The sequence below is a fragment of the Hemicordylus capensis genome, chromosome 4, assembly GCF_027244095.1.
Source record: "Hemicordylus capensis ecotype Gifberg chromosome 4, rHemCap1.1.pri, whole genome shotgun sequence".
Taxonomy (NCBI): domain Eukaryota; kingdom Metazoa; phylum Chordata; class Lepidosauria; order Squamata; family Cordylidae; genus Hemicordylus; species Hemicordylus capensis.
In genome coordinates this window covers 23,380,253-23,401,787 of record NC_069660.1, presented here as the reverse complement: position 1 = coordinate 23,401,787, position 21,535 = coordinate 23,380,253, and the positions used below count along the sequence as shown (strand labels likewise).

Genomic DNA, 21,535 nt, shown 5'->3' with positions numbered 1-21,535 from the left:
GGCACTGAGTGAGGCGGTGGTTTATTTGGGCATCACATCACCCATCATGCAGAGCAGCAGGTTTGCTGCTCTGCTCCGCCTCCTGCTTCTTCTCTGTGTGTGTGCTGTGCTGTGCTGCTCCACTGCTGCTACTGGCAGGCAGCGGCAGCAGTGGCCTTTTTGTTAGATCAGAGAGTTGATGTTGTCTCTCTGAGTGTCATCTTAGTTGCTTGGGTAGGTGGTAGGTAGGTATTAAGGTGGACTGACTGGGTGTTATGTGTTAGGGCGCCCAGAGAGAGGGGCAAAAAAGCTGGGGTGGCAATTGATGGGTGCCCCTAGCATTGTTGGTGGGTTTCTTGAAAAGGAAAGAAAAAATCCCATTGGCTAGAATGGGGATTTTGGGCAGCCCCGTACCCACCTCTGTGGGGTGGTAGCACCCCCAAAGTGGGTCTGGGGCCATGGCAAAAATGGCCTCAGTCCCTCCCGGCAATCCACGGATAGATAGGAGTGATGGGTTTTTTTATTAGAATTTCCTAAAGGTTTAAATAACTGTTTCTCTCTGAGCTTGCTGGCTTTACCTTTCACCCACTGACACACATTCTATTCTTTCCAATTAGATAGTTATTTAAAGCCTTGTGAAATTCTAATTAAAAAATCCATCACTCCTATCTATCCATGGATTGCCGGGAGGGACTGAGGCCATTTTTGCCATGGCCCCAGACCCACTTTAGGGGTGCTGCCGCCCCACAGAGGTGGGTACGGGGCTGCCCAAAATCCCCATTCTAGCCAATGGGAATTTTTCTTCTTCAAAAATTCACCAATAATGCTAGGAGCAACCAATTGCCTTGGGATTCTTGGGGTGAATGACACCCATGGGTGCCTACCAGCCACCCCAGCTTTTTGCCTCTAAGTGCTCCACATAGGGAGTTATGGGCAAAACTTGAAAATATTTTAAAAATTTGTGAAAAATCCGAGGAAGGTCCGATCGATTTGAGGTTTGGGTGGTAGGTGGAACACAAGGTCAGCTTTCATCCCAGCTACTTTTTGAGGTCTGAACCCATTCGGACAAAACCAAAACCGAACCGACCCCCCCGGTTCAGACCCAGTTTGGATCCAAACCGAACCGGGCAAACCGGTTTTATGCACATCCCTACCACCAAGGCAGTGGGTTCCCAGACAACTGTCTCCCCTTGCTCTATTATAGTTACGCCCCTGCTTGGTCCAGGAATTTCGAATGGCTGGAAGGGTCCACTCCACTGCCCACACCATCCTTGGTTTCTGTGGGGGTGCTCTGGCAGGGTCTGCAAGGCCCAGAAGGGATTCCAGAGCAGCCAAGTTCTGTTCTTCACATGTAAAGGGTGGGAAGGGGGGCCCAGCACCTTTCCCTTTGCAGGGTAGATGCCCAAAGAGGCTAGCTTGAGCAGGACAGGTCACTGAGGACAGTCTTGGGTCAGCTGAAATCCTTTTTCAAGGACACAGCTGGCCGGCCCAGGGCACAGTGGCTGGGCATGTGAGTGGCAGGCCATGGGGACACCTCAGACAGCTCATGAGAGGGATGAGAGGGGAGAGGAAAGAAGTAATGTGCCCAGAAAAGGCATATCTGATTCAAGAGGGCAATGTATCCCCTTCTCCACCAAACACCTCCCTCACAAGAGTGTCAGACCATGGGTGCTCTGCATAGACTGGGGGATCATGGGTAAGCTGTCACAGTACTCTGCCCCCTTCCTGCCTGCCCATCCATCTGCACAGTTGTGCCCTTTCCAGCGCCCTGGAGCAGCAACCCCATCCTCCAATGCTGTTCAGAGAGCAGAGGGGTCTCCTCTCCCATCTATCCCCATGCCTGCAGATCTTCATTTTTATTTATTTATTTATTTATTTATTTATTTGATTTGATTTGATTTATTTGATTTATATACTGCCCTTCCAAAATGGCTCAGGGCGGTTTCCAATTAAAACAAGCCACTAAAACAATGAAAAGCTAAAAAATATTAAAAACAATATATCAAAAATTAACAATTTAAAAACATTTTAAAACAACAATTAAACAGTTACAGTAATTAAAAGCCCCAAAATCAGGTTAGAATTTAAAAACCCTGGAAAGCCAGGCCAAACAAATACATTTTAAGGGCTCTCCTGAAGGCTAATAAAGAATTCAAATTACGGATTTCCGCAGGGAGTGCATTCCACAGCCCAGGAGCAGCCATAGAGAAGGCCCACCTCCGAGTCGCCACCAGACGAGCTGGTGGCAACTGGAGATGAACCTCCTCAGATGACCTTAATGTGCGGTGGGGATCATGCAGAAGAAGGCGCTCTCTAAGGTAACTCAGGCCTAAGCCGTTTAGGGCTTTAAAGGTAGTCACCAGCACTTTGTATTTTGCCCGGAAACATATCGGCAGCCAGTGCAATTGTTTCAAAATAGGCGTAATATGGTCTCTCTGGGTTGTCCCAGAGACCAATCTGGCTGCCGCATTCTGAACTAATTGAAGTTTTGAACTACGTACAAAGGCAGCCCCACGTAGAGCGCATTGCAATAGTCAAGCCAGGAGGTTACCAGCTGGTGCACCACTGTTTTGAGGTCATCCTCCTCAAGGAATGGACGCAGCTGTTGAATCAGCCGAAGCTGATAGAAAGCACTCCTGGCCATGGCCTCCACCTGAGAAACCAGGGTGAGGCAGGGGTCCAGGAGTACTCCCAAGCTGTGCACCTGCTCCTTCTGTGGGAGTGTAACCCCATCCAGAACAGGGATATCTAACTCACTCCACAGATTCTGAGCCCCCACAATGAGCACCTCCGTCTTGCCTGGATTCAGCTTCAATTTGTTCTCCCTCATCTAGCCCATTACTGCCTGTAGGCAGGCATTTAAAGAGTGAGTGCCATTTCCTGAAGATGAAAAGGAGAAGTAGATTTGGGTGTCATCAGCATACTGATAACACCCAGCACCAAATCTCCTGATGACCTCACCCAGCGGTTTCATGTAGATATTGAAAAGCATTGGTGACAGAATGGAGCCGTGAGGGACTCCATATAACAGCTCCTGCTTTGAGGAGCGACTGTCACCAAGCTCCACCATCTGGGATCTACCCGAGAGATAGGAACGGAACCACTGCAAAGCAGTGCCCCCTATTCCCAACTCCTCCAGGTGACCCAAAAGGATACCATGGTCGATGGTATCGAACGCCGCCAAGAGGACCAACAGAGTCACACTCCCTCTGTCGATTCCCCGGTAAAGGTCATCCATCAGGCCAACCAAGGCTGTCTCAACCCCATAGCCCATTCTAAAGCCAGTTTGAAATGGGTCTAGATAATCAGTTTCCTCCAAAACCGCCTGGAGCTGGTTAGCCACCACCCTCTCGATTACCTTGCCCAGCCAGGGGAGATTGGAGATTGGCCTATAACTATCCATCACTGAGGGATCCAGGGTAGGCTTCTTAAGAAGAGGTCTAACTATTGCCTCTTTCAAACAATGCAGTGGTAGGATGGACCAGGAACCAGGGGTCTTGAATGTTCAGAAAGTTTTGTGCCTGTGTCCATCCCTCCACAAAAAACTGCGCACATGCTAGTGAAAGGGAGTGTCTAGATGTCCTCTGGGTGATTGCATAGGGGACAAGTTTGGGCAGGTTTCATGGGGAACTGTTCTTTTTTTTTTTTTTTTTTTTTTTTACAAAGAAAGGGTGGGGACGTGGGGCCCAGCCACTTCCCAGAGTGGGGGTTACAACCCCTTTTTTACTCATGAGCAAAGCCTCGGTCACTCCTCATCCAAATATAATGATGGGTGTGGTGACTAAATGGCCACGCAGACTATGCCCACTCATGAGAGTGTCAGTCCATGGGTACTCTGAGTTGAGCTGTGTTGGGATCCGATGGGCAGGGGTGTCCCAGAGACTGCTTTCCTGCTCCTGGGGATGGCAGTTGAGGTGCCAGGGAAACCAGGCCCCTGCCCAACTGTCGGCACCTGTGCACAGGTGTGCCATTGCCAGCAGTCCCAGCGATCCACCCAGCTGCCCTGGGGCCAGGAGAACAGACGGAAGTGGCCTCTCCTGTGATTCCCTGTGCCCACTCATCTGCATATGGTGCACAGATGGAACTTTAAAACCAATCGCAGCTGAGCGGCTGACACAGTGATGCTTTGCCCACAGTCTGGCCGCAGAGCTGGCTGGGATTGGGCTGGGAGGCCGAGCGGCAGGGAATGGCTCCCCTCTCCATCTACTCCACTTAGGCTAAGAGAGGCAGGAGAGGAGAGCTGGTCTTGTGGTAGCAAGCATGACTTGTCCCCTTAGCTAAGCAGGGTCTGCCCTAGTTGCATCTGAATGGGAGACTTGATGTGTGGGCACTGCAAGATATTCCCCTCAGGGGATGAAGCCACTCTGGGAAGAGCAGAAGGTTCCAAGTTCCCTCTCTGGCTTCTCCAAGATAGGGCTGAGAGAGATTCCTGCCTGCAACCTTGGGGAAGCCGCTGCCAGTTTGTGAAGACAATACTGAGCTAGATAGACCAATGGTCTGGCTCAGTATATGGCAGCTTCCTATGTTCCTGTGTTCCTAAGAGCAGTTAGTTGTATGTCTGTGGCACGAATTGGAGTTTGTAATTTTAACTCTGGTTAGTATTAACTGCTGTTAATGTCTGAAGCCGGCCATTGTCTCAACAGACTTCCTTGAGTGGTGAATAGTTCCAGGACAGCAGCAGCAAGTTTCAATTCCTTTGAATGAGAGTGCAGTGGAGATTTACAGTTCTCTATATTCCCAATTATACAAGCAGAGCATCAGTCGAGGCAAACAGCAGGCACTCCTACAAGGCAACCGGTCTACTACCCTGATCAAATACTCACAGGCCCTGCACAGCAAGAAATCTTCAGCTCTCAGCAACCCACAGTGATCTCTCTGTGTCTCTTTCAAACTGCCAACTGCTGTTTCTTAACACACGCACAAAACACACACCTGACTTTTGCACCCTTTGGTACTTCATTCAAAAAAAGGGAAATGGAGTTAATTCCCCTCAGCCACCCATGCTGAGCTACTACAGCAGTCTGTGTGACAAAAGAATGGTCAGTTGGCAGCAGAACAAGATTAGAGTATAAGTACAGGTGTGTGCACAAATGGTTCGTGCTGAACCAGTTCACCTCGAACCAGGGCCGGTTCATTGGTTCGATCACAGACCGAACCAGGGGCAGTTTGGTTCATGATCGAACTGAACCATGCCTGGTTTGGGCAACTGGTTCTGCAAGATAAAGGGGCCGAGCAGGGACGGTGAGCAAGTAAACATGGCGTTGATTAAGCTTGTTTTTTTGGCAGTTCAGTAAAAGAGGGAGAAGCACATTGTTTGGGGCTGCTGGGAGGGTGAAGGGCTAACCTCTGCTAACTGGGCAAAGAGGCACCTTTTAATGTGGTGATTCTCTTTTATTTAGCAGGGGGAGAGTAACTGGCCCTATCCACCCCCAGCACAGTACCTCCATTGACTGTTGCTGGTGTCTATCTTATGTTTCTTTTAGATTGTGAGCCCTTTGGGGACAGGGATCCATCTTATTTATTTATTATTTCTCTGTGTAAACCACCCTGAGCCATTTTTGGAAGGGCGGTATAGAAATCGGATAAATAAACAAACGAACAAACAAATAAATAAGGGCTGCATTCGCAGCCGCACTGGCCAGTTAACAATTTACACACTTACTCTCTGCCCGCACCCGGCCTCTCCTTATCCCTGAAAGGGTCCCCCAGCCCCTGTACTTCTAAAGGGGAATCTTCACTGGAGTCCCCTTTACAATATATCCACCAAACCAGTTCGGCCCAGTTTGATGGCCGAACCAGACCGGACCCGGTTTGGGCAGACATGTTACTGGACCAGGTGAGGTCAGTTCAATTCCGGTTCAGACTGGAAACGAATCAGCCAAACCAGTTCTGTGTACACCCCTGGATAAGTCTAATGGGGGATGGTTTAACTAAGCACTACTCAATCCCTGTCACTGAGAGCCAGGCTACCAACTGTCCATTGTTTTCATCACTATAGCCCTATTGATACCTTATGTTCAAACAATCTGTGCATAGTATATACCTGTACATATTTGTACACATGAACAGTCATTAATTCATTATGCTCCACACACGTTCAGTAGTACAATTCCTATTCATTCCCTGCATTTGAGGGGAGCCTGTATTGAGGCTCAATTTTAAAATGAACACACATACAGTTGTTCATAGAAATACATATACATGTATACAAGCACCTGTACAAGCACCTGTACCTGTATATCTGAATAGGGCTAATGTTGTCCCTAAATAGCATGCTTTCTTATTCTCTATTAAGAACATTCATTCACACATCATATTCAACACTTATACAATCTGTGTACAGTAACTGATATACTGCACAATAGTACAGCAGTCTAGTAACTTTGCATGCATACAAGTTGTGCAAATGCAAAATTTGCATAAATGACATTGCACAAGAGTAAGCCCACTGGAAATAATGAGCTTACTTTCATGTAACAGCATTTGCATAACTTATACCACTTGTGTGCATGCAAAGTTACGAGACTGATATAGTGTTGTGCATTATACCAGCCACAGTATACGTGTACAGTTACTCACATGTTATGTTGAACAGAGGTACAATGGTGCACTTCCTATTTGTAGGGACCTGTATCCAGGTTCATTTAAAAAAATGAATGCAGGTACAGTCATTCACACAAAAACATGTACAAGTGTACAGACATCTGTACACTCATACAACATAATGGGCCAGTTCAAACAATATGGCCCATCAGCACATGTGTACAAGAACGAGAGCACCAAGAAGGACAAGAGGGAGCACCATTGGGACATCCTCCAGGTACATCCTGATGCCCTCCCAGCATGTCTCTTAATCCATGTGTGGGAGATGTTCATCTGAATGGACCCTAAACACATGCTCCCTATAACAAGTATTTGGAGTACATGTTTAAGGGCCATTCAGATGAATAGCCTGCACACATAATCAAGAAACACACTGGGAGAATGCTGAGGCATCTGTGGAGGATACCCCAACAGGCATCTTCTTGGTGAGCTCCGTCCTGTTCACATGCGCTGACGGCCCACATAATTTATTCATTATTTCTTGTATTTCTTTTTACATTTATATCCCACTCTTTGTCCAAGGAGCCCAGAGCAGTATGTGTGGTCATTTTTATCCTCGCAACAACCCTGTGAGATAGGTTAAGCTGAGAACTCACCCAGTGAGTTCCATGGCTAAATGGGGATTTGATCTCAAGTCTCCCCAGTCCTAATCCAGCACTCTAACTTCTACTGGCCATTGTCTGAATAAGGGTAAAGGTAAAGTGTGCCGTCGAGTTAATGTCGACTCCCGGCAACTATTTATATGGCAGAAAGTAAAGGGGTTCACCATTTGAGGGTTAAACTTACCCCTGGTACTACCAACCATTAAGAACCAAACTAGCATCTGTCGACATAGTGGAATCCTGGGATCTGTTTCAAGGTGATGCTAGAGTGTGGCAGAATGTTTGGAGAATGGGATGGCAGATTAGAAATAGCCTGAAAGGCAGATAAGATATTTGTGCTGGGTTTCTGAATCCGTTTTCAAACAACCTTTGTTTTGAAGGGCTAAGTATGGGTGTGGCAGCTACAACTGAGCTCCAAAAAGTGAGTATATTTGATGGTCCATGACGTTCATGCCATGAGGGCATGAGACTGGATGTCAAGCTGAGATAGTATACTGGCCTACAAAATCAGAACGATGGGAACACCATTGGGCTAGGTCCTCCATGCTCCAACCCAATAGGGCACTAGTAGGCTGGTGGCCTACTAGTAGGCTGGTGGCAACAGCAAAATAGCTCTTAGCCATCATCATCATCATCATTATTATTATTATTATTATTATTATTAATTTGATTTCTATACCGCCCTTCCAAAAATGGCTCAGGGCAGTTTACAAAGAGAAATAACAAACAAATAAGATGGATCCCTGTCCCCAAAGGGCTCACATTCTAAAAAGAAACATAAGACATACACCAGCAACAGTCACTGGAAGTACTGTGCTGGGGGTGGATACGGCCAGTTACTCTCCCCCTGCTAAATAAAGAGAATCAGCACGTTAAAAAGGTGCCTCTTTGCCCAGTTAGCAGGGGAAAGTGCATTCGCCATGAGCCCCACCGCCTGTTAAGATCGTCCGGAGAGGTTCGTCTGCGGGTGCTGTTAACTCATCTGGCAGCTACTCAGGAAGGGGCCTTCTCCATTGCTGCCCCTGGACTTTGGAATGCACTCCCTGTAGAAATAAGAGCCTCCCCATCTCTGGCAACGTTTTAAAAGGCACAGAAGACACATTTTAAAATTTGAAATTTGAGAATTTTTAATACTGGCTTTTAAATGTTTTAAATGTTTTATTGTTGTAAAAGATTTTGTTTGTTAATTGATTTGATGTTTTAAATTATTTTTCTTGTAAACCGCCCAGAGATGCAAGTTTGGGGCGGTACAGAAATATTTAAAATAAAATAAAATAAAATAAAATAAAATTTAAAAAAAAACTGGGGAGCAGTGGTATGTGTTATAGCAACCTTTAAGAAAAAAATGGAAACCTGCCTCTGAGCATATGGTAAGTGCTGTTTGATTATGTCTTTCCAGTGTTCTTTTTTAGATTTCATTTCATGCTGTCTAGAATTAAACATTTTGCACTTCCATTCTGAGGTTTACCTCTCTTTTGTAAAAACACTGTTGATGTTCTTTCTTTGACAATGTGTACATTTTATCGTTCCCAATCAAAAGAAAATGAGTCATGCCTAAGTCAAGTGGAAATCAATGGGACTTCTGTTAATTGTGACAAACATGTCTCCTTGATTGCAGCAAGATTTGAGGGCAAGTAGCCTCCTCCTCTGGATAAGGGCCATTGAATTTAATGAGGATCATTTCACAATTGATTGTTGCTTAAACATTATACTTTGACTGGAAACTGCATTACATCTTGATGGCAAACAGGATATTTTTGTGTGTACCTTTACGAGTTCCGTGCTCTCTGTTTTTATGAATGTTTAATCATTTAACACTTAAGATATACAGATTGCTGGTTTAAAAAAGACTAAGAATTAATAACTACTTATTTACATTTTGAAAAGGATGGCAAGCAGAGCAGACATGCTACAGACATTGAGACATTGAAGGGTATAGGGGCTTAAAGTAAGGGAGAAGAATGGTCTTGTGGTAGCAAGCTTGAATGGTCACCTTAGCTAAGCAGGGTCTGCCCTGGTTTGCATTTGAATGGGAGACTACATGTGAGCACTGTGAGATATTCCCCTTTAGAGGATGGGGCTGCTCTGGGAAGAGCAGAAGGTTTCAAGTTCCCTCCCTAGCTTCTCCAAGATAGGGCTGAGAGAGATTCCTGCCTGCAACCTTGGGGAAGCCGCTGCCAGTCTGTGAAGACAATACTGAGCTAGATAGACCAATGGTCTGACTCAGTATATGGCAGCTTCCTGTGTTCCTAAGGGCAGTTAGTTGTATGTCTGTGGCACGAATTGGAGTTTGTAATTTTAACTCTGGTTAGTATTAACTGCTGTTAATGTCTGAACATTAACAGGTCTGAGAGAGACCCCTGCCTGCAACCTTGGCAAAGCTGCTGCCAGTCTGTGTAGACAATACTGAGCTAGATGGACCAATGGTCCGACTCGGTATAAGGCAGCTTCCTATGTAAGTGCCTCAACCTTTATGTTCCCTCTAACTCCATTTGCCTTTCACCAGAATTCCATGGCTACTACGGATACTTATTATGTATACTTGAAATTAATGGGACATTTCTGAATAAACCTGATGAGGATCAGGTTCCTAGGCATACATCAGTTATGGCATTAAACATGAAAGTCATTCTTAACAAGGAAGCTGGAGTTTGATTCAAATGTAAATAAGCAATCCCTTGTCTGGAGTAAAACACTGTCATTCCATCAGCATCAATCAAGTGAAGACCATTTAGAGCGAGCAATCACTACCATACTCCAAATTCCAAGGTTGGACTATTGAAAAACCACTCAAATGATGGTTCACAGGGGCTAAATCAGCACAAGTGGCCTTGGAATGAAGGATACAAATACCATCTAGCATTTGTGGCAGTTTTTGGAGACATTTGAAGTGTGCAGGGGTCCAGAAATGCATTTGCCAGCAACAAGCTCATCTCTTAGTTTGGTGAGAGACAGATGAATGAGAGACAGGAGAGAGAGCTCAGTCTGATCTTGAGCTGGGCTTTGGAGGCACTCAGAAAGCAATGAGAAATCTGAGTGCTTCCAAGTGCCTCTGAAATTCATCACAATGTCAAAGAGCCCCTTTCCCAAGCCTCTCTTTGACCTCATCTTGGCTGAGTTCGGAGGCACAGAAGCACCCTTTCTGAAACTCAGTGAGATGTCAGGGACAAGACCATGCCCCTTCCCTAAGTTAGGAGAGGAGCAATGTCAATGGTGAGCACAACATTTGGCTTGCTACCATGGCCAGCCAAAATTGGTGGACCCCTGCACATTTGTATCCCATCATTCCTCCAAAGAGCTTCAGATGGTATCCATGGTTTTTCCCATTTTATATTCCCAGCAACCCTGTGAGGTAGGTTAGACTAGAGATAGTGGTTGGCCCAAGGTCAACCAGTGAACTCCATTTCTGAGTTAAGATTTCAACCCTATTGTTCCTTCTCTAGTCCAACACTCCGCTGCACCACAAATAGCCAAAAGGGGGCATGCAGGCTAGATCTGCCCCCCCACCAAAGACATTAGGACTACCACATTTTTCTCAATGTATGGGAAAATATTTTCTCATACTTTCATCGGTATGGAAAAGAAGCTATGATACAGTAGCCAAAATGACAAGCAGGCTTCCGTCAGCATTAAGGGCCCGCCGAGGCTGCGACGAAACTGGAGAGGCAGCCCTGATGGTGCTGTGACATTCAGAGAATGTGGGGATGGTGTATATATCTGAGAGTCCTTGGGTTTGGTGGAGTCCGATACATCCACCATCCCTATATGTGTATACATCTGACTCCAGTGTGGCTGCTGTCCTGAAGCCTTGACTAAGAAGTGTCGATTCCTTCTGGCCCTCATATATATTGGGGTCTGCAGTGGTCTTCTCACTGATGGGATCGCATCTGATTCAGATTCCAGAAACTGGGGGGTCCTGACTCCTGACACCATCTCATTGTGAACCATCTAGAGCCTTCGGAGTCAGGCGGTATATAAATTAATCAATAAATTAATCAAATAAATAAATAAAAATAATAATTTGTTGTTATTATTATTCATACTACTACTATCACTACTACTACTACTACTATCACTACTACTATCACTACTACTATAACAAAGAATATTTATATAGTGCTTTTCAACAAAAGTTGCCAAAGCAGTTTACATAGAGAAAAAGGAAGGAAGGAAAGAAGGAAGGAAGATGGATCCCTATCCTTAAAGGGCTCACAATCTAATGGTGTTGTGTTTTTTTTAAGCCCCCACCCCCAAAAAAACCCTACACACTACTGAGGCTCCTTCCTAAATTCCATCTGATGACCTCCTCATCATGCTACAGATCTATGAAGCCCCCACTGCTAGGTGATGCCAATTTTACTACAGAACTTGAGCGTCCATAAGGGGACCAGATTGTTCCAGCCTCCAAACTAGCATATGACAAATGTACTGGCTTGGCCCCCCAAACGATATATGCTCCTCTGTGTCCCTGCACTGCATTAAACTGAAGCTTGTTCCTGCAGCAAGCAACCGCTAGCATTTTTTTTTTAAATCAAAGATGAGGTACTTGAGATGCCTAAGTCTGTGCTAAGCAGTTCAGAAGCCCAATAATACGCATTTTAGTGCAGACACAAGAAATATGTGCAATATGTGAGCATCAGAAAGATGATTTCTACATACATTCTAAAAGTGCTTCTCCCTGGTTTCTTGCTCTACAAGTGAGTTCAAAAGAGATGAACACTGAACATTTATTACTCAGAAGCACTCAAGAGTCCATCATAATTTAAAAGAGAGTCTATATAGGCTACCAAGCATTTTTTCAATTAAGCCTGTCTGGCTTCGGTTTGAATATTATGATTGAAAGGGGAATTGGATTGGATCCAGAGGTTGTCAGCTGAGTCTGCTTGCTTCCCTTCTTTGGTTAGTTACAGGGTTGGTTATTCTTCCAACAACTAACTAACTCTCTCTCTCTCTCTCTGCCATCCTCCATGGGCACCACCCAACCACCTGCCTGCCCGCCCACCACCACTCCTCCCTTTCTCATCCCCTGTTCCTCATCCCCTCCCACTGCCAAGTGCCTCCCCTGTACATCCCCCAAACCACTGCTTCTGGTCTCTTCCTCCCAGGTAAGTGGGGAGTGGGGAATGATATGTGTAACTGAGGGAGTGAGGGCAAGGGGAGAATTGGAGAGCAGCACACTCGGCCCACCAAGAGCACGCAGGAGAAGGTTGGTGAGGAACATGCTCTGCATGCTGCTGGGGGGGGGGCGGGGTGTGTGGCGCCTTATCACGCTACCTCAGGTGGCGGTGTGGGGGACTTGGGCTGTCCCTGAGGGTCTATTTCCAGGTGGGGTGACCATATGTTGTATAGGCCTGATCTGATCAGAGCTGGATAAAATACCCTAAGGGCTTATTATTCACAACCATGCCGGATAAGCAAAGAACCTGAGATTAAAATTCCTGGTTTGTTCCCGGTTTCTGCTCGTGAGAACCCAGAAGTTCTAAGTGATCCCAAATTTGGGCCACAGCAAACTGGCATTTAACTGGGAACATCAAGCAGAGTTCAAATCCTGTAGAGGGGCATCTTTGCTGGTGCCAGGGACTCCCTCCTCCCCATCTTGATTTGGACCTCCAAGACCAAGGAGAAGTGTGGGTACATGGAGGGCAAGTTGGAAGCAACCACAATTTGTGACACTGCACAACATCATTACTGATCACATGGCACGTATATTCAGGCATAAGCCTTTGGTTCCAATTCACCGGCTTTGTGGAGCTTGCACAGCCAGAGGCACTTTCGAGGAACATTTTTAGTCTCCTCCTGCCCAACCTACTTTAGAGAAGCCCCCCTACACACCCCATTACCTTTTATGGGTAAAACAGAATCCTCACCGGATTCCCCTTTACCAGTACACCTCTGAACCCTTTTGAACTGGCTTGGTTTGAACCCGAACTGTGTCTGGTTCGATGGTGCATGGAACCAGAATGAGCCAGGTTGGCTCAAATCTCGGAATGTGCAAAACCTGTTAGATATCAAACCAGTTTGGTTTGATGGCTCAGTATCAGATCAACCCCTCCGCCAGTTCAATTTGATATTGAACCTCCCCCCCCCCCACTCCCGGCCTGTTTGGGGAGTTCTAAGTTTTTAAAAAAACAAAAAACAAAAAACCTTTACGGGGGAAAACTCATTGCCGCCACCAGTCATGACTTGGCCACGCAGAGTACCATTGGGCATGCGTGATGGCCTCCAAAATGACCACCACCATGGAGGGCATGGGCAAGCCTGGAATGGGCTGAAGACCACCCAAACTGGGCAATTTGGACAGTAATAGACGTCAGCGAGGGGAGGGGGGACCTCCGGAGAAGCCCCCTGGGGCAGTGCAGTGAGTTTTTTTCCTTTATTTTTTTTTTAATCATAAAGCCCCCAACTTGAACCCAACCTGGTGGTTTGGGGTGCACAAAACTGAACATGCCTGGTCCTGTTTTGGTCCAGACTCAAACCGAACCGGGCAACCCAGTTTTGTGCACAGCCCTACTCAAATCCGATTCAAGCTGAACTGGCTTTTCGGGTGGTGGTGGGGAGGGGGGTTGTTCCGGTGCACAATTGGTTTTGTGCACATTCCTAGCTGGCATCCAGAACATGGAAGCTCTGGTGCATGAAGGGGAGAAAACCAACAACTCTTCCTAACTGTTCTGGTGCTCCAGGAAAGGGGCAATTTTTGTTGGCACAGAGGGTTTCCTTGGGAATGAGGGGTTATCAAAAATCAACCCTTCCCCAGTGCCCCATTACAGTTAGTTGGGAAGTGTTAATAGTTGCTCCTCTCACTATTCCGGTGCTTCCTTCCTCTGGGTGCCAGCCAGTTTCCCTTATCATTTGGCAAGGCGATGGGCTTCAAACTGTGCTCCCAGGAACCCTTAGATTATTTGGAAGCTTATTAGAGGCTCCTCAATGAGAAGATCAATATGAATCATGGGAAACAAACTTACCAGAAAAACAACTTGTTCACAGGAATCCTCCCATGGAATGCACAGCTGAGAGGCATGTTAAATGTGTTTGAGAGTGCTCCCCAGTGTTCCCACTAACAGGGATTCTCAGATGTTGTTGACTACAACTCCCAGAATCCTCAACCAAAGGCCACTGCAGCTGGGGTGGTGGGAGTTGTAGTGAGCAACATCATCTGGGAATCCCTATCAGAGGGAACAATGGTGCTCACTCAGAGTCAGAGTGGGCTCAAATTTTCAAGGAGCCCTTGGCAAATTACCCTCCATGGTCCACTCCGAAGAGAGCCCAGATCAGGGATGAAGCTATAACAGGGCAGATGGGTTCAAAGAATCCATCTGTCTCCAGGAGCACCTCTGAGCATCCAGGAGCCACCAAATTCCCCTTTCCTCCCTCCTACTGGCTGGGGCTCCAGATGCTTCTGCCACCAGCCACCTGCTATCAGCTGCCTCCTTCAGCTGCTCGCTTGGCTCTCAGGCCCATTTATTTGTTTGTTTGTTTGTTTGTTTGTTTGTTTGTTTGTTTGTTTGTTTGTTTGAAATCTGCATACCCCACCCCTCCAGTACATTATTATTTGTGGGGCGGCTCACAACATTAATAAAATAGATACAGTATAATGTGTTAATAAAACTAAAGTTTAAAGACCAGGCTAAAACTATATTTAAAATTACAAATTTTTAAAGTTTCAAATTAAAAGTTATTAATAAAAAACCTAAAAATTAAGAACGTAAAACAAAAAGACCTACCAGATATAAGGAGCAGATAAAACATTTAGAAGCCACTTTAAAACGGCTTAGGTCCAGGGTACTTAAGAGAGTGTCTCCTTTGTCATGAACCCTATTGCCTCTTAAAATCATCTGGGGAGGTCTGCTTATGGTTGCTGTCGGTTTATCTGGTGGCGACTTTGGCCCAGGCCTTCTTTGTGGCTGCCCCAGGGCTTTGGAATTCATTGCATCATTAAAAATTGCAAGAATGTCCAGTTGCTTTGGGGTTCAGTGGTGGTAGGCACCCCAGTTTTGTGCCCCTAGGTGCTCTGCATAGGGAATAATGGGTCAGCTCGAGTCCCCATTATACCCTATGTAGAACCTCTTAGAACCAGTTCAAGTTGGATTTGAATTTGACCAGGGGGGTTCAAGCAAAACCAAAACTGAACCTACCTGCTTTGGTTCGAAGCTGGTTCAAATTCGAACCAAACAAGCCAAGCCGGTTTTGAGCACACCCCTACATCTAGCCCACCCCCATATGGTTGTGAGAACAAGCCCCATATGTGGTGTGATGTTGTGCTGTGAATTGCCACACACCCCTAGTCAATAGTCAATTATGTGAGATGGATCGTGTTGAGGTCATGACACATTATGCCTTATAAAATTATAGAGAAGCGGAAAAGCACAGCAACTTTGTCTGTGAACTTCATTATTGTGAGGTGTTTCCACTGAGTATTGTGAAGGAATAGAACTGTTTCCACCATTTTGTTTTTTATATTCAACATGTGGAATGGTTGCTTTAAAAGGGTGGGTGGGGTGTGTGTGTGGGCTAGATATTGGAGCAAATCCATTTAGTCCCCAGAGGCACGTCGGCCCAGGAAACAAGAACTTAAGACGCTGGGCAAACAGAACTGCCGTTTTTGTTGGTCAATATCTTGTGATTGTTGTCAGACTCAGACAATTTAAGCCAGACAGAACAACAAAAGCCAGGATAAAAAGTGCTGGAAAAAAGGAGGAGCCTGGAGAAAAAAGGGGGACCAGCCATAGTCCTGAGTATCTGCTAGGTCCAGAATCTAGCCCTCCTATCTGTTTCTATTTGACACCCCTGTTTTAAATCATGTGTGAAGAGATGTAAAACAAACAAACACAGAATACTTGCTGGGAAGCTGCCAAAATGATTATAGCAAGCTAGAAAAGTAGTAACATATTGTCAGGGAATAATGTAAGAATACTTGGCATACTGTTTTAGTAGCTTACTGCCATTATACCACTGTGTTTAGGTAGGCAAATGTTGATGCATTATTATTCTTGAAATCTGGAAATCGTTCATAGTCTTTTAGAATGAAAATAATCCCATGGAAGGATCGTGCTCACAAATAGGCTATTATTTTCATTTATTATTCATATGTTCAGAAAATGTTCTTCTTATTCTATTGTAGATTGTTGTCATGTTTGTAACAGACAAATACTATTTTTAAAAGTGTGTTACATCTCTGATCTGCAGAGGGCACCAAATAGTTTTGTATTCAACTACTGAAGCTTAGAGCAAGGATGAATTCTACAGTGTGTGACTGTGGCTGTCAGTCAAAGAGGTGCTTGCTCTCCACTGGTCATTGCGAGGCACGAAAGATTAAGTAGGAGTATTTTCCCCCATACATGAACATATAAAATCCAATGCTTTTTACCATTCCCATCCTCCTCCTCACAAATGAAGCAGGCAAAGATGAAGTGCTTTTGAACCTTCAATCCAGCAACAGGACAAAGTAGCAGATCAGTCATTTTAAATCTATGGGTGAATTATAAAAAGGACTATAAGCACTACTTCATTCCATTTTCCTGTTGTAAAGCTGTAGAGTTTGCCGCTTCATCTGATTTCACAGAAGGAAAAAAAGATTTTTTGAAGAATGGATTTGGAACTCTGCTCTGAAGAGGACTTCATTTTCCAACCAACTTTTGCTTGATCTCACTCAATAAAGAGCACTGAGACATTTCTGAAAGTCCGAAAGTTGTTTCCATAATTGCCTAGAAACTTGAACATCTACTTCAACAATGAACACTACTATATACTGGGCTCTTACATTTCAGCCTGTGTTGATTAATGCCACTGAAGAGGTCAACGATTCAGTTCTTTTTCGCAGCAGGGGTGACAATGGATTCTGTGAACAAGTCTCTATTAAAGCAGAGGTGTTCTTGACACTGGGGATCATCAGCCTTCTGGAGAACATTCTCGTCATCCTTGCAGTGATCAAGAATGGAAACTTACATTCACCAATGTACTTTTTTCTTTGTAGCCTGGCAGCAGCAGACATACTTGTGAGTATGTCCAATGCTCTGGAAACCATCATGATAGCCATCTTGAGCAATGGATATTTAATCATTGATGATCGCTTCATTCAACACATGGACAATGTCTTTGACTCAATGATCTGTATCTCTTTGGTTGCCTCGATATGCAACCTTTTGGTCATAGCTATCGACAGGTACATTACAATTTTCTATGCACTCCGGTACCACAGCATCATGACTGTGAAGAAAGCCCTGGCTCTTATCGGGGTTATATGGATCGTGTGCATTATTTGTGGCATCATGTTCATTGTCTACTATGAGAGCAAAACTGTCATTGTCTGCCTCATCACCATGTTCTTTACCATGCTTTTTCTCATGGCCTCACTGTACGTTCACATGTTCTGGTTTGCACGCCTGCATGTCAAACGCATTGCTGCCCTCCCCGTGGATGGCGCCCCCCACCAGCGTAGCTGTATGAAAGGAGCAGTTACAATCACAATTCTCCTTGGGGTCTTCATTGTCTGCTGGGCACCTTTTTTCCTTCACCTCATTCTGATCATTTCTTGCCCAACAAATCCGCACTGTGTTTGCTACACTTCACACTTTAACACTTACTTAGTTCTCATTATGTGCAACTCGGTCATTGACCCTCTGATTTATGCTTTCCGGAGCATGGAGATGCGAAAGACATTTAAGGAAATTGTTTGCTGCTGTTATGGCATGAGCTCGGGACAGTGTGTATTCTAAAGCGTTAACCCTCTGTTGTCTGTGAAGTCATTAAATGGTTAACACTGAAACAAAAACTTTAACACTGTCTCAAAGTGTCATAGTGCTCATAAGCACCCAGGGGTTAAGGAAGAATAATGGCAAGGATCTGTGCTTTTTTTGTTCTTGTTCCCTTTCAGTAACAGGTTTGTGAAAAGGTAGATAATCATTTATGCAATTTTGTTCTATTTACCTAGTGATAACAGAAGCAAAATCATGCAGTTGGGGATAAGGTGATCTGTTGATTACAGGATTTGGAGAAATTGCTGTAAATATCAGTATTATGGCTCTCCTGCTCCTCATAGTTACATTGGAGAGATAATTTCAACTGGTGCACCTTCTCATATCAATTTGCTGCCAGTGTTTGAAAAGCTGCACCTGAAAGAGTTCTCTCATCTACACAATTATTAAAGGTAGAGGAAAACTTGGACATCCTAGATTACAGTTGCTTACTGTTGTGCTTACAGTTCAATCCTGTACATATTTACTTGGAAGGAAGTCCCACTGTGTTTAGGCAGGCTTAGTAAGCATCTTTAGCCTAGAAAAGAAGAAGTATGGAGCTCCAAATATACTTACTAGAGAGAAAGTTCTATTGAATTCAAGAGACTTACTTTTGAGTAAAAGTGTTTTGGACTGCACTGTAAGTAATATTCTTGTATTCTGGACTGCCAACCACTCTTTAAAAAAAAATCATGCAAATCATTAAGCCAGCCAGTATTGTTTTAAATGACATATCTTGAGCAATCTAAATATTGAAAAGACAAGCTAACAATTGCTTTTTAGAGAGCTTTGGTGTTTGTTCCTGTGTTTCCCAGAACACAGAACCATTACAGAAGCCAACTTTCACTGACTCTCTTTCCTAGCTGTTTAATATATATGGTATGGGCAAATCCCATCTCACAGGTGGGTTTACTAAAGAATGCACCATTGTTTTTCAATGAAATGTGAGTCCAGATCCTACTGCAGGCTAGACAAATTGGAGTTCAAGCCGTTCTCTGAAAAAAGATCAGAAACATCTTTCACATACTCATGCAAACATTTCTTCTTCAACTGGTATGGTAATTAATAATATTATGTAAGGTACATAATGATATTGAGAATTATAGAAATAATAGAAAGTACACAAGAAGTATGAGGGCATAAGAAGCCTGAAAAGGCATGAAAATCATAAAAGTGCATAAAAAGGATGGAGGGGCCATAAAAAGGGATGTAAAAAGATTAAAAGACATGAAAAGAAAAAAAATGCATAAAAGCCTAAGTAATAAAACTGGATAACGGCCAGACTATAAGGCTATAACGGGCAGTAAGAAAAAAGGAAGAAAGGAGCCATAGAGGAGTGTAAGTCTTTCTATTGAATCAGTATTGAGTGAGCAAAGTGTAGAGTCCACTGTGAGTCATCGAGGGTGGAGTTCCACAAGGCTCCATACTGTCTCCAATGATCTTTAACAACTACATGAAAGCGCTGGGAGAGATCATCAGGAGATTTGGTGCAGGGTGTTATCCATATGCTGATGACAACCAAATTTATTTTTCCCTATCAACTTCATCAGGAAATGGCATAACTTCCCTAAATCCCTGTCTGGAGGTGGTAATGGGCTGGATGAGGGATAATAAACTGAAGTTCAATCCAAATAAGACAGAGGTACTGATTCCTGGGGGGGGGGAGGGTCAAGCACTGAGAGAGATGAGGTTACATAGTGTGGGAGTGCTCCAGGATCCCAAACTCTCTGGTTTCTCAGGTTGAGGCAGTGGCCAGGAGCACTTTTTATCATCTTCGGCTGATACGTCAGCTACACCCATTTCTGTAGTTAAATGACATTAATACAGTAGTACATATGCCTATACCTCTATAGGGCCTAGGTCTAGAGTATTTAAGAGACTGCCTTCTTTGTCATGAATCCTGCCACCTCATCTGGGGAGGTCTGGTTATGGTTGTCACCGGCTTATCTGGAGACAACTCGGGTTGGGTCATCTCTGTGGTTGCCCCAGGGCTTTAGAATGCATTCCCTGTCAAAATAAGAGCTTTTCCATCTCTGATTTATTCTTAAAGGACCATTAAGACATACCTGTTTTCTCAGGCTTTTAATTAAAACTAATTAAAAACTGTTTGGTGGTTTTATTCTAGGAAATTATTTTAATTGTTTCATCCTGTGCATCGTTTTTAATAGTTTTTATTCTGTAAAAGTGTTCCAGTTGTTTGTTTTTATTTTTTATATTGTAATTTGGATTGTGTACACTGCCTGGAGCTGTATATATCAGGCAGTATATAAATATGATAGACAGATAAATAGATAGATAAATAAATAAATAAAAAGACCCTTAACACACACCTGTTTTCTCAGACTTTTAATTAAAGCTAATTTGAATCTGTTTAATTTTTTTACTCTCTGAAATTGTTTTAGTTGTTTCATTTTTTGTATTAAATTTTAATTGTTTTTCTTCCGTGAAAGTGTTTAATTGTTATAGCGGATTATGTATATATCAGGCTGTATATAAATGAAAGAATGAAAGAAAGAATGAAAGAAAGAATGAATGTGTTGACTAGGTCTAGAATTCCTCCTGTCCTTGGAAACACAGACATTTGGAGACATGTGTGTATCTCTACACTTCTTGGCCCATCTCCACCCTATCAGATAAGATTGCATCTGTTCTAACGCATCCCTCTAACCCAAGCTTTAATGGTTGGCATGAAGCACAGGGAAAGTGCTCATTATGTTAAAGTAATTCCAATCTTCCACCTGGAAAGTCTTCCTGACATGAGATAAGTTCTGAGTTTGTCTGTTCTGAGTCTGTCTAGGAGCCTAAATGACAACCTGCTTGTTCCTAGAGAGAGAAGCCCATAAGCATCTGCTGAGCAAGATGTCCGACACACCATCAGAAGGATTCAGGTATACTAACCAACCATGGTCCAAACTATACCGTACTATGCTTCAAACTATTTTGCTGACCTCCCGCTTTGCTCTCTCTCTCAAGTCTAAGGCTGTTCTCTAAAGGCCTGCTCCTCTGGCTAGCCTTGAGCTGATTTTTATTTGGATCTCAAGCTAAAATGCCTCAAGTCTCAATTTAGACTTGTTGTTGTTGTTGTTGTTGTTATTTCAATTTCTATACTACCCTTCCAAAAATGGCTCAGGGAAGTTTACACAGAGAAATAATAAATAAATAAAATGGCTCCCTGTCCTCAAAGGGCTCACAGTCTAAAAAGAAAGATAAGATAGACACCACCAGCAGTCACTGGAGGTACTGTGCTGGGGGTGGATAGGGCCAGTTACTCTCCCCCTGCTAAATAAAGAGAATCGCCATGTTAAAAGGTGCCTCTTTGCCAAGTTAGCAGGGGTCTTATTATCAGGTATATTAGTCTTATAATCAGGTATATTGTATTGCTTATTAATATTTTCCCATTCTGTACCCCTTATTATCCCTAGTACATCTGATTGTATTCTGACTCCAACTCTCTGTCAGTAATTTCAAAGACCAAACCTTTGCACAAATGTATCCTGTAATGAAAATTCACTCTAGATTCACTGATTCCCCACCTCAGTCCAAAGTTAGTCAGGAGTGCATAGCCAACACTCTAGAGCAGTTCATTAACATATGTGAACTGAGAGTACTTCTAAACACACT

At 44.1% G+C, this 21,535-nt stretch overlaps 2 protein-coding genes across 3 annotated transcripts in view; one reads left to right on the top strand and one right to left on the bottom strand.

Annotated features, from left to right (window-relative positions):
- The window catches only part of LOC128324941 (uncharacterized), a 223,484-nt gene that overhangs the window by 176,893 nt on the left and 25,056 nt on the right, over positions 1 to 21,535 (bottom strand). The window lies entirely within an intron of this gene.
- Positions 16,563 to 20,241, top strand: MC3R (melanocortin 3 receptor). The gene has a single exon (XM_053250184.1). The coding sequence runs from the start codon at positions 16,913 to 16,915 to the stop codon at positions 17,894 to 17,896; it is 984 nt and encodes a 327-aa protein (XP_053106159.1). The 5' UTR covers positions 16,563 to 16,912; the 3' UTR covers positions 17,897 to 20,241.

What these genes read in the sequence shown, in the direction of transcription:
- MC3R (XM_053250184.1), top strand. Translation starts at nt 16,913, where the DNA reads ATGAACACTACTATATACTGGGCTCTTACATTTCAGCCTGTGTTGATT.